Source organism: Polypterus senegalus, chromosome 1, assembly GCF_016835505.1.
Source record: "Polypterus senegalus isolate Bchr_013 chromosome 1, ASM1683550v1, whole genome shotgun sequence".
Classification (NCBI taxonomy): Eukaryota; Metazoa; Chordata; class Cladistia; order Polypteriformes; family Polypteridae; genus Polypterus; species Polypterus senegalus.
Genome location: NC_053154.1, coordinates 35,303,846 through 35,318,078, shown reverse-complemented (window position 1 = coordinate 35,318,078; position 14,233 = coordinate 35,303,846). Strand labels below are relative to the sequence as shown.

Here is a 14,233-nt window from a genome sequence, read left to right as displayed (position 1 = left end):
TGGATTTGGGGATCCTCTGCCATTCCTCCTTGCAGATCTCCAGTTCTGTCACGTTGGATGGGAAACGTTGGTGGACAGCCATTTTTAGGTCTCTCCAGAGATGCTTAATTGGGTTTAAGTCAGGGCTCTGGCTGGGCCATTCAAGAACAGTCACAGAGTTGTTCTGAAGTCACTCCTTCGTTATTTTAGCTGTGTGCTTAGGGTCATTGTCTTGTTGGAAGGTAAACCTTCGGCCCAGTCTGAGGTCCTTAGCACTCTGGAGAAGGTTTTTGTCCAGGATATCCCTGTACTTGGCCGCATTCATCTTTCCCTCGATTGCAACCAGTCATCCTGTCCCTGCAGCTGATAAACACCCCCACAGCATGATGCTGCCACCGCCATGCTTCACTGTGGGGACTATACTGGACAAGTGATGAGCAGTGCCTGGTTGTCTCCACACATACCGCTTAGAATCAATGTCAAAAAGTTCTATCTTGGTCTCATCAGACCAGAGAATCTTATTTCTCACCATCTCAGAGTCTTTCAGGTGTCTTTTAGCAAACTCCAAGATAGAACTTTTTGTGCCGAAATGACAAAATATTTTACGCCTTTAGACAACCGCCAATACCTCTTAAACATCTTAGATTCACAGGTGACGATTTCAGTAGTGGACACTTTGATGTTTATGAATGTTTAAACTCTCAAGCGCTGGATGCAAAGTTATCAATGAAGCCGGTTGTATGCTTACAACACTTGACAGATGCCGAATGTCACTTCAACACAAGTCCTGCAAACACTAACGTAATTGAAACAAACCATGAAACTCAAACCGATTATGACAGCAGCAATCCAAGCTGTGAGAAAACAGTAAGATGTCGTGGTACATTTTCTGATGCAGCTAGACGAAAACAACTTTGTGACGCTGTCGCTAAATACTCGCAGGCAAATCCACAAGTTTATACAGATGCTGTCACTTAAATACTTGCAGAAAAATCCAGAAGTTAATAGACATGCTGTTGCAAAATACTCGCAGGCAATTCCACAACTTCATAGAGACGCTGTCGCTAAATACTTGCAGGCGATTCCACAAGTTCATAGACACGCTACCACTAAATATTTGCAGACAAATCCACAACTTGATACCGGGAATGCCTGTTAAACATCTTAAGATTCACAAGTAGCAATTTGGGTAGTGAACACTTTGATGAATGAAACCGGTTATCTTTACAACGTTTAACAAACATGTCATGTGTAACTTGAACACAACACGTCCTTCAAATACGAACCTGATTGAAAAAAATAATGACAATCAAATCCTCGATGACAGCAACACTCATAACTGTGACAAAACAATTACATTGACAATCATGTTACGTTATTTTTAAAATGTTTCCTTTTCTTTTTCAGAACATCTACTACTTCTCCGCTGCGAAGCACGGGTATTTTGCTATATATTTGTGCTTAAAAACTTACAATTTGTACGGTCTGGAACGGATTAATTGTATTACATGCTATCCTATGGGGGAAAATTACTTCTGTTCACGACCAAATCGGGTTTCGACCAGAGTTTTAGAACGAATTACGGTCGTGAACCGAGGTTCCACTGTATTACTGTCAGAGAAAATTACAGGCATTTTACGGAAATACAAACCTGTATTACTGCGAGAGAAAATTAAAGGCACACAATACAGTGACGCATATTACAGCCACATACAAGGTTCCTTGCCATTTAATATAAACTGTTAATGTTTATGCACACCTGTTCTAGCAGCCGTTATTGTAACGGGCTTAATGTCTAGTACTCTCATAATTTTTAAATTTATAAATAGCCCTACATTAAAACAAACTGTTTAAATGCCAAGGGGAGTATGGTGAGGGTTTTATGTGTATGCAGGGTAGCAAGAAGTAAGATTTAAAACTGTTCTACCGTGTGTGACAAAAGGAACAGAAAATCTATGTCACTTTGACTTTTCCAGCAAATGTGAAGAGTAATTAGAATGATTCCAGGACTACTGAGTATGAGCTGTGAGGAAAGGCCGAAAGGGCTAAAACGTTTCAGTTTAAGCAAATGGAGGTTAAGATGAGGCCTGACTAAAGTGTTCACAATGATGAAAGGAACTTGGATAGTGGATGCCAGGTGTTACTTTAAAAGTAGTTCTTTAACAAGAACGAAGAGGCCCACATAGAAGCTAGTTAAGAGTAAATTTCACACAAATGTTGAACATTTTTCTTCAGGCAGAGAACCATAGAAATGTGGAATAAATAACCATTGTTCATATGTTCTAAAAGTGCTAGAATACTTTCAAAAAAATCTAATATATAAAGCAGAGTCGATGTATGTACGTGTGTATGTACGTGTGTGTGTGTGTGCGGGTGTATGTATGTACGTGTGTATGTTTGTTTGTCCACCATACAAATCTGCACCAGACGTCCGATGGCCACCAAACTGTGGATGGGGCTCATTTGTGACCAGGAGGTGGTCATGGGGTATGTTTGGTTGGGAAAAATGTTAATGGTGAAGCGCAGGGCACCTTTTCACCAAGACAACATTCAGCACAAGCGTTGCAACATACGTTCACGGTGGCGCCATCCAGCGGCACGTTTGGTCCCTGTGCGTCGCTCATTACCCAAGTTTCTTTAAATTACCAAGAGATGGCGCAAGTGTCCAAGTATGAGAAGACCGACTGCTTTGATCAAGTGAAGGCAAACTGCCGTATGCATGTAAAACTGTAAAACGTGAACGACCCAGAAAGCGTGACCGGCTGACACACCCGCGTTTCCGCAGGTCACACTCCCACACGCTCCGACAGTGATATGCTGTATTTCATTCGCCAACGTCAGTTATATGCAAGCACGCTTCAACAGAGACTCGCCTTAAAAAGACAACATCCTTCCCCCACCATTTTTCCCCAGACGCAGCAGCGGTTGTATGTCACTTCTCTCTGTAGTTACCATCACCAACGTTCATTAGGTGGCAGCACGGTTCAACACAGACGCTCCTTACAAACACACCAACCCTCCCCACCATTTTTCCCAGTACGGTTTCAGTGCTACTCTTTCTCACTAGCTTTCCGTATTTGTGGTGCTATCAGCTCGCTTTCCGATTCTCACAGTACGATTTCAGTGTTGCTCTTTCTCACTGACTGGTGCTATTTGTTCTCTTTCCTACATATTGTAAATAAGGTAAATTCAACTCACTGCGGTACTTATTCCATACATAATACCATGTAACACATTACAATTGTCCTGCTTTTTGCTAATATACCCATGCCACCGAAAAAAAGACGTAGAATTGGAAGGTCCACCTCACATGCCAGAAGAAACTCTATTTCAAGGGCGTCTGAAACACCACAGCATACAGAATCCAGAGTGGAGCAACTTACAATAAAATGTGAATCAGAAAACTGTTTGTTCTATTTCTATGTTCTGTTTCTTTCATTTGGGAAATTCACCTGTTATACATTCCCGGGCAATGCCGGGTACTCCTGCTAGTAAAAAATAAAATAAAAAGGTACATTGCCATAGTATTAATGCTGCAGTGTAATCAAAGCTGCTCCACACTTCTCCTTTACAATGTCCAATTTTGATGCGGATGGAAAAAAATATCTATATTGGGATAAAATCAACTCAATCCCAAGACAGCCTCTCTTTGGGTTGGGGAGTACACACATATATACATACATCGGGAAACGAAGGTCTGTGATACGGTTTACATATTAGTAGCTAGTAATCCAGAAAGGTAGAACATGAATCACGTATCCTAAGCTTTCAACAAGCTACTAGATGTCATCATCAGAGGAAAATGATTAGATAATCAAAGACAATACATAGCAAATGAGGGGGTGGGGTGGATCAATAAGGTGGGGTTCAAAGGGTTTTGGTCATAAAGTCTCTATTATTTAGGTGTCCTTTTTTTAAAGCTTACATATGCTAGGTTCATGTCCAGATGTCTGTTAATGGAGTTAATATATACACACACATCTCTCTCTCTTTATATTATATATATATATATATATATATATATATATATATATATATATAGTGATCCCTTGCTATATCACGGTTCGACTTTCGCGGCTTCACTCTATTGCGATTTTTTTCTCATACACACTTACGTCACTACACATGCGCTTTCTGAGAACTTTTATCTAAGCCCTATGATGGCTCCTAAACGTGCTGCTTTTTCTAAGCTTTCTGACAATAAAACTAAGCGCCGGAGGAAAATGATTACTATCCATGAGAAGGTGAAACTCTTGGATATGATTAAAGATGGCAATACCCTACAAAAGCCTCCTCACGCATATGAAAAGACAGCGCCAGCAACTGACTATCAAGATGTTCTTCAGCCGCGCACCCAGACACCCACTGCCTACTCCTAGTACTCCTTCAGCGGAAGAAGACAACAACACACCTGCTGAAGATACTGCACCACCTCTGAAGACTCTCATACTGAGGTCGTGCCTTCATAGATTAGTGGTTGTGTGTAAGAAAAAATACAGTACAATAATCTAATATATAAAAGTGGTCGGGATTGTCCGTCCGTCCCGTGAGTGCAAAGCGTAGTGGTATTCCGCTTATTACAGACTTACTACTTGTGGCTTGAGGTATGAAGCGACGCGATGTGAGTAGAGTTCTGGTGCTCTCATCGTTTCTTTGCTTTTGTGTGTGATGCACTGGAAAAATAGACAAAATTATGTCTCTTGAAATTATTAATGTTGATGGAGTACAAATGCCTTACCGCGTAGTAAATATCAGGGGAGATGGTGCTTGCTTATTCTCATCTATAGCTTATTTAGTGCATGAAACTCCGTCTTTAGAGGTACAGATTCGGGCTGACATTGTACGACTTTGGACAGGCACTTGAGGGGATAAAAAAAAAAAAACTTAGGTTTTCAGGAGATGTTATGAATGGGCACTTTGAAGTTCTCATTCTCTACACTTACATGCCTGATGTACACATGGAGTGCACAAAAATTGAGGATAAAAGTTGGTCGCCTTAAAAGGCGAGTGCGCCTAGTAATATGATATTTGTAACGTCTAATATGTCTTATTTTCTCTTATTTTGTCTAATATATTGGGTAATACGAGTGTAATGGTGACTAAAGGGTGTTATTTCATGTCTAGATAATGTTAAAAAACGTATTTAGAAGGTCATAAACAGGTTTTCTATACTCTAACTGCGAAAATAATCGATTTATAAATAAAGAATCCTACTTCGCGAAAATTCATTTATTACGGTAGAGTCTGGAACGGATTAACCGTGATAAACGAGGGTTCACTCTATATATATATATATATATATATATATATATATATATATATATATATATATACACACACACACACAGTGGTGTGAAAAACTATTTGCCCCCTTCCTGAATTTTTATTCTTTTGCATGTTTGTCACACAAAATGTTTCTGATCATCAAACACATTTAACCATTAGACAAATATAACACAAGTAAACACAAAATGCAGTTTTTAAATGATGGTTTTTATTATTTAGGAGAAAAAATCCAAACCTACATGGCCCTGTGTGAAAAAGTAATTGTCCCCTTGTTAAAAAATAACCTAACTGTGGTGTATCACACCTGAGTTCAATTTCCGTAGCCACCCCAGGCCTGATTACTGCCACACCTGTTTCAATCAAGAAATCACTTAAATAGGAGCTGCCTGACACAGAGAAGTAGACCAAAAGCACCTCAAAAGCTAGACATCATGCCAAGATCCAAAGAAATTCAGGAACAAATGAGAACAGAAGTAATTAAGATCTATCAGTCTGGTAAAGGTTATAAAGCCATTTCTAAAGCTTTAGGACTCCAGTGAACCACAGTGAGAGCCATTATCCACAAATGGCAAAAACATGGAACAGTGGTGAACCTTCCCAGGAGTGGCCGACCGACCAAAATTACCCCAAGAGCGTAGAGACGACTCATCCGAGAGGTCCCAAAAGACCCCAGGACAACTTCTAAAGAACTGCAGGCCTCACTTGCCTCAATTAAGGTCAGTGTTCACGACTCCACCATAAGAAAGAGACTGGGCAAAACGGCCTGCATGGCAGATTTCCAAGACGCAAACCACTGTTAAGCAAAAGAACATTAGGGCTCGTCTCAATTTTGCTAAGAAACATCTCAATGATTGCCAAGACTTTTGGGAAAATACCTTGTGGACTGATGAGACAAAAGTTGAACTTTTTGGAAGGCAAATGTCCCGTTACATCTGGTGTAAAAGGAACACAGCATTTCAGAAAAAGAACATCATACCAACAGTAAAATATGGTGGTGGTAGTGTGATGGTCTGGGGTTGTTTTGCTGCTTCAGGACCTGGAAGGCTTGCTGTGATAGATGGAACCATGAATTCTACTGTCTACCAAAAATCCTGAAGGAGAATGTCCGCCATCTGTTCGTCAACTCAAGCTGAAGCGATCTTGGGTGCTGCAACAGGACAATGACCCAAAACACACCAGCAAATCCACCTCTGAATGGCTGAAGAAAAACAAAATGAAGACTTTGGAGTGGCCTAGTCAAAGTCCTGACCTGAATCCAATTGAGATGCTATGGCATGACCTTAAAAAGGCGGTTCATGCTAGAAAACCCTCAAATAAAGCTGAATTACAACAATTCTGCAAAGATGAGTGGGCCAAAATTCCTCCAGAGAGCTGTAAAGACTCACTGCAAGTTATCGCAAACGCTTGATTGCAGTTATTGCTGCTAAGGGTGGCCCAACCAGTTATTAGGTTCAGGGGCAATTACTTTTTCACACAGGGTCATGTAGGTTTGGATTTTTTCTCCCTAAATAATAAAAACCATCATTTAAAAACTGCATTTTGTGTTTACTTGTGTTATATTTGACTAATGGTTAAATGTGTTTGATGATCAGAAACATTTTGTGTGACAAACATGCAAAAGAATAAGAAATCAGGAAGGGGGCAAATAGTTTTTCACACCACTGTATATATAAAAACACACATGTACTCACACCCTCTCTTTAGGGACATTGTAATAGTATGCATTCCTGCAGCCAAAGAGGCTGATCCTTCAAAGTTTACCCTTAAGAAACTTATGCCACCCCAGTGGATCAATATATCTGCCTATATTTGTAAGCTGCCCTGACCACATAGATCTTAAGCAGTTTAATACAATGCCTTAGTTTTGATAAACAGCAGATGCTAGATAGTGTATTGAACCCTGCCTGTTTTTGGCCACATTCTAACTACATTTAAATGTCTTAAAAGAAAAGAAAAACTAACTTGAAGGCCATGTGAAAAAGACATTGACCCAAAATTCTTTTAAACAAGAGCTTGCTCAATAAATTGTACACTTCAGGAAAGCTATTCTCTTTTAAACCAGGTTTAGAATAAATAATCCATTAGGATAGCACTCCTTTTCATTCACTGCCAGAGGTTACATTACATACTAATATAAGGGTGCACACATACCAAGCAATGGCATCACAATGTAACATTACATGTATGTGATATTCAATAAACTAAAATAAAAACAGAAACAAAACAATGAGCTGATAAAAAGTGAGGAAAAAGTGTGACAAAAAGGCTTAAAAACCCAAACACAAACAAATCAATAAAATAGAAGAATACCTGTTGTGGAACTGAAGTAAGTGTCACACCAGGTGCCTTGATACCTCCAGATGTGCCCTGTGCTTGTCCTTGTGGTTGTTGTGTGACTTGTTGCTGTGCAGGTATGGCTTGTAACAGCACCTGCTTCAGAGGTCCATTTGAAGTCTGAACCACTCTTTGTACTCCAGTCCCCCCAGAACTGGCCACTGCAACACCTGTTTTAGCTCCTCCTGCTGTGGTGGTTGTTAAAACTGTCCCACCAGAAACAATGGACATTCCAGGGCGCAGCGGAGTTCCAGTCAAAACTTTTGCAAAAGTTACTTTGCCCCCATTGCTGCTAGTGGTAGCCAACTGCACAGGTTGCTGAGAAGTTGCTATTGAGGAACTTGTTGGAGTTTTAAGGATGAAAAATTTTGGAGTTGTCTGGTTAGAAGTAGCTGGCAATGTGGTGATGGTGCCCGGCATCCCGACCACAGTGGGCACAGATGAAGTCACAGCAGGCCCTGCAACAGGTGATCCTATTAACACAGGAGGTTGGTCCTTTACATTGACAGCAGCAACACCAGTTGAAGGGCAAGTTGTCTGCAGAATGGTCGGTTGGGATTTCTTCTGGTCATCAAGCTGATCTTGACCAGACAGGATCTGTACTTGTGAGGTGGTCAGTTGGGGGGATGATACTATGTTTACTTGCTCAGTTGACAGGGAAGTGGAAGGTGTCATCACCTGACCAAATGTCATCTGCAAGGCATCTTCAATTGGGTCATTGCTGGTTTGAAAAATGTTGTCCTCAGAAAGGGAGTCAAGATTGAAATCTAAAATATCCATCATTGGATCTGCCATTGTTTTCAACAAAATATTAATTAATTGTACAGGAGTTCAAATTAATATCCACAATTCACAGAACCACCCACCTCAAACTAGTTCTTGGCTAATGGAATGTAGCTTGGGGGGTGGCAAGTTAGCTATTGAAGAGAAGGTCCAGGAACAAGGAAAGGGGGAGGCAAGGATGGAGAATATGGAAGAGCCTGACAATTGCTCAAAAATGTATGTTTTTGTTTTTTGTTTTTTGTTTTTTTACACTCTACAAGAGATAATTATCACACTGTAAAGATTGTTCATTCCACCAGTTTTCTTCACTTGAGCCACAAAGAACTTGCACTGCAAAGAAGGAAAGAAAGAAATGTTAAGTAAAACTGTCAAGGAACAAACTGTACTTCATTGTTCACTTTGTAAACATTGTATAAAAATCATTGCAGGCATCACCATTTTAGATTACTGGCACTAACTAGAAACACATTAAGACCCATAATCTACCTTATTGTGCCTAGAGAGAGAAGTAAGCTAAGGCGAGAGAAAGATGGTGACTTCAGGGAAATACTATGTAGTCTCGTCTTTTAATATAGCGGAAGAAGAAAATCTAGCTAGATGAAGCAATTAATAAGATTATTAAGAAATACTGTATCCCTTTAAGACATTACTATTTTTTGCAGCAAGAACTTTCTTTACCAAGACCCAACTGAACATAAAAACTGCCATGATGATCAAATCTAAGGTTTCAATTTATAATAGCAAGGCAGCAGAACAACTGCAAAATAACTTTAAGAAAGAATAGCTCTAGTCCCATTCAAGAGAAAAATGGTATTGGTACTTTATCAAAAACTAATACCGACTGCAGAATGAAATCTCTTATGTGACACAAATCTAATAGCCTGTAGAATATAAGGCAAATAAGGAACTGGAACTGAACAAATTAAAATTTAACACAAAATCAAAAACATACATTTTTAAGAATTATGAAAGATAAAAATGAAACAGTCGTCATTCATTACATTTTTTCTGGGACTATCTACATGTAATACAGTTACTTGTCATTAACCCTTTAAACTGATTTTACATCATTACGTAAGGCACTGTATAATGAAAAGATCTACATATTGAAAAAAATAAAGATGTGTAAATTACCACCATAATGGCAAAGAGTAAATTGAGAATTAACAAGCAAACAAAGATTTTACTGTTTAAAGAGCACTTGCATGTTTTTTTTTTTTGTACAGGACAGCTCACAACAAAAAACTTTTACTTTGGTAATTGAAAATATAGCACCCTAAATAAATAGTATTAACAATGCTCTTGTGAAAAATGTTTAAATAGTTTTCCCAGTTTTAAAAGCCTATAATACCTGACAGTTTTTCATCAAATGATATGCAGCTATGCTTTACCTTTAAATTGTTTTTGATAGATGTAAGATGCAACATTTGTGACAAGGTAGATGTCATATAGCTTAGATGATGCACAGAGTTATAATTAAAACTAAACACAAAAAATAAAAGTCTTGATGCTTTATTATTGTTACACCATCTATACACAGTACTGCAGCATATAGGGGCACGAAATAATGTTCTCCGTGACCATGGTACAAACTATACATAAACACAGGGCCAGCGAAAGACAGTTAAAAGAACTGTACTATACTATATAAGATAAAACAATTAAAAATAAATGAGTGAACAGATATGTAATAAGTAATAATTAGAAATGGACAATAATAAATAAATAATACCAAAAAATTAATAGTAAAAAACAACATTATTGACAACTGAAACAAACATTCTGCATATAAATTCACTACTGGGTTAAGTCTGAGGCCACCAGATAGCAACAAAAACGTTCCATTAGGACTAGGTGTTCTTTATGAATGAACATTTGTCGAACCACAATTTTTTAGTGTAGAAGTGTTTCATGCCCATTCTCCCCAAGTTAGATAGATCTTCACAATATTCCATAAGGAGACACGGACAAGACAAAAGCACCCTTCACTCACTGGACAGACAAAAATGCCTAAAATTAATTAAAAAAGCACCACATGCAGCCCGATATTTTCTGCATAAATAAACCTTAAATTGCCATAACAATGAAAAGGTAAGCAAACATACAATGAGAGAAATACTTTATAAAAGGTAAACACTACTTTCTGAACCATTTTTACTTAAGTGTCCTGACAAGTTATCTTTTTAAGACACTTAAGACTATAAAAAAAAATGCTTAATTAAAAAAAACGCTGAAAATTTTGTATAAAAACGTATAATTCAAGCTTTTTTTCTCCAATTGTCTCCTTTTAAATGCAAATTAGTGCAGCCCTACTGTAACTTCGATAATAAATGGACAAGAAATGTTCAGTTGCTGATATTGTTCAATAGAAGTTCTGTGATCTGTTTAATAAAATACACAAGAATTTGCACAAAATTATGGTGTAACAAAATAACATTTAACCTGTCTGTTGCACAAGTGCATAACTAGGATTTATCATGAAAGAAAACTTATAACAGATAAAGACCTTCCTCTTGTCCTTCTCATTGAACATCATTCATTTGTAGATATTCAATTCAGTTTCTGAGAAGAGTTTGAAATTACAAATAATTCTGATTTCACACTCTAATTTATTATAGCATATTTCAATAGCAAACATCTTCCTAACATCACTAAACACACACACAGTACAACTGTTTACTACTGTCTACTCCTGAATGTCACCAAGACAAAAGAGTTAGTGGATCATGGACTTTTGGGAGAAAACAGCAGAGGTACTATCACCCCCTCAGTACTAACAGCACTCAAGTGGTCAAGGTGGACAGTTTGATACCTCAGTGTCCACACCACACAGGACAGGACCTTGTCCAAACACACTGTCATCTTGGTGAGGAAGGCATGACAACGTTTTTACTACCTCAGATACCTCAGGCTGCCCACCGAATTACTGAAGAACTTCCACACATCTACTATTGAGAGTACTCTGACAGGAAGTACTACTGCCTGTCTTGGAACAGCATTAAGCAGGACCATGAGGCTCTACAGAAAGAAGTCCGCTGAACACATCACTGGGTGTGAACTCCCTAACTTCCAGGACATCTACACCAAGCGATGTCAGACTAGGGCAATGAAAATTATCAGATATGCCAGCCATCCCATCAACGGTCTCGTCTGCCGGCTGTGTTCTAGGAAACGCTACCACTGCCAGAAGACCTGTTCAGAGAGATTGAGAAGGCACTTCTTTCCACATCTCAAATGAGGACACTGTTTATAACTACAAGATGCCCTATTATCCATTCTCATATATTAAGTTTATGTATCAAATTTTATAATTCTAATAAAACATATACTATTCCATTCACTTAAGAATGATTTTGTAGATATTTACGACGTATCTGTCATTGTTGATTGTCCTTTAATATTCTTCTTTAGTGTATAATCTTGGAGTTTAGCAATTCCACATTTCAGTACATATTGTTCTGTGTGTATAATTGTATCTGATAAATAAAATTAGATCTGTTTACATTTTAACAGATAAGACACGTTAAGTTTAACAGACTTGCTACGTGGTAACAAGAGTTTGGAACTGAACTAGCATCCGTGTGATTTACAGTCAGGTCCCTCTCAAGCCATTAAACTCAAACAAATGAGTGCGGTTCATAAACCATTAAAAGAAAATAAACTCTTACTAAAAACTGCATATATAGCATAAATGAAAGCTATTCTTGGTACGATAAGATGGACACGTGATTTTGTTTACTACCATACACATTTTCCCGTATCGGAAAAAAAACTCATGATCAATAACGAAATTGTGGTGTTCTTTTGATATTCCACGAGGTCCACAGTTATTTTTTTTTATTAAAAATGTATCAGGAAACGCAAGCTACTTAAAAGTACACTACAAACGTATTAATATTTGCGATCTGATTCACTAAACGCAAACCAGCGAAATGACTAAAGCAGCACCACTAAGTAATTCAATTGCTGAATGAGTGTCCCTTGCTCATTGTGCTGTTAGTTCCTTCTTAAAGTCAAAAGAAAGGTTACATAAGACAAAACGGTGAAGCAAAACGCGCAGTATTTTCTGACATCTATTCACTTAAACGTGAGTTTCTGCCCAGAAGTGTGCCCAGCACGCGCAGTGTGCCGCACTCGGCTTCCAAACATTACAGGTACACATGCACACAAACAGCTCTCCTCTCCCATCCCAACTCGCTTTTTCCCCCACCTAAAGTGATTTCATTCGGATCGTACGTGTGCCCTTTCCCGACAAATCTATAAATAAAAGCACACGAAGTTGGTAATGAGGTTCAAGTGGTAAAGGAGGCAAAACATCCGACAAGGAAAACCTACCGAGAAATAAAACAACGAGAAAACAAGCCTGGCAAGTCCATGGAACCAAAAGCGCCCAGATCGGAAACGCGGCCTTTTAAACAATAGCAAACAGCCCTGTAAACAGACTGCGGCTCCTCTTTATTGAGCTCAAAATTTCAAGATAAGCACCTTTTCATTCGGAGAGAAAATAAAAACAGATCCTACCTTTCCCGTCGCACACATGGCTCTCTTGGTCTCTCCATTTCTGACAACAGCATCCCTCCGAGCTGCAGGAAACTAGGCAGCACGGCGGCGCGGACTACCCTGCTGCAGTTCTCCAGCCGCCACCTCCCCCGCTCCACTGAAAACACACCTCCATTGGATGAGTTTTGCATCCGGTAAACGGTCGCTCGCTTCTATTGGTTAGAGTCATGTCAATCAAATGCTGGTAATGGGGAAGGGACGATTACTGTGTTAGGTTGAGAAGAACCGTGGAAAAAAAGCGGCCTAGTTGATTCTACGGGCGATTTGCAGCCTGAACCCCGGCACATGATATGCAGAGCTCCACCGATACTGACACTAGAACTCTAAATTGAAAAAAAAGTATAAATATTTAAGGTCTGATATTTTTGATTATTAAAATATTAGTACTATGAGATTATGAATTGTTGTCATCGCAACTGACATTCACTGTAAATGTCAACAAAATGACTGCATATTCTTGCCTTTATTTATGTACAATAAGTTAATGATAATTACTTCTTTAGTGTTATCTCACTTTACAAGCTTGGATGTTTTCATTTTATATTTTAACCTTGTCACCTCAGGTATCAGTAGAGGTAAGTATTGATTTGGCAGTTGGTGTAGTAAAAGTAAAAGAAAGATGAAACTATATAGAAGACTTGTATGGTGCTAATAATAGACCAACAAAAAAGAGCTGGAAAAGGTAAAAGAAGTTAACAGAAACGAGATTTGACCAGAATTAATAGAGGAAAAAGCAGAACATCTTATAAAAGAATTGAAAAATGGTAAAACAACAGCTATAGATAACATGCTAGCAGAAATTATTACAAATCTCAAGGTAAAAGGAGCACAACATTTAAAGGACTGTGCAAGAAAATTAATAAAGAAGGAGAATGGCCAGTTCACTTCAAAGAAGCAGTGTTAATACCAATATCAAAAAAGACAAATTCAGCAATTTGTGAAGACTATAGAAAAATAAGCTTATTATCACACACGTCAAATGTAGTGTTAAAGTTAAGAAAAACATTAGAAACCAGAAACTATATGGCAAAATATCACCTTAGATTCAGGAAAGAGAAGGGAACAAGAGATGCATTAGAGTTACTGACGATGATCAGCAAAAGAATTCTAGAGTCTAATAAAGAACTAGGTATCTGTTTAATGGACCTGGAGAAAGCACTTGACCGTGTAAAATGGGTAAAACTGCAAGGGTTATTGAGAAATACAGGAGTAGGTTAGAGAGGCAGAAGACTTAGTAGGAATTTATATATAAAACAGTCAGCCACAGTAAGAACCGTGTATAGACAACAGA

General features: G+C 38.4%; 1 protein-coding gene across 1 annotated transcript in view; it reads right to left on the bottom strand.

Annotated features, from left to right (window-relative positions):
- chd8 (chromodomain helicase DNA binding protein 8) overlaps positions 1–13,011 on the bottom strand; it is a 153,772-nt gene extending 140,761 nt beyond the window's left edge. The window contains exons 1-2 of the mRNA XM_039746109.1: positions 12,904–13,011; positions 7,576–8,712 (exon numbers count right to left, since the gene is read on the bottom strand). Of these exons, the coding sequence (XP_039602043.1) occupies positions 7,576–8,394 (819 nt within the window). The 5' untranslated portion in view covers positions 8,395–8,712; positions 12,904–13,011. The remainder of the gene's footprint in view (positions 1–7,575; positions 8,713–12,903) is intronic.
- Between the last annotated feature and the right edge of the window lie 1,222 nt (positions 13,012–14,233).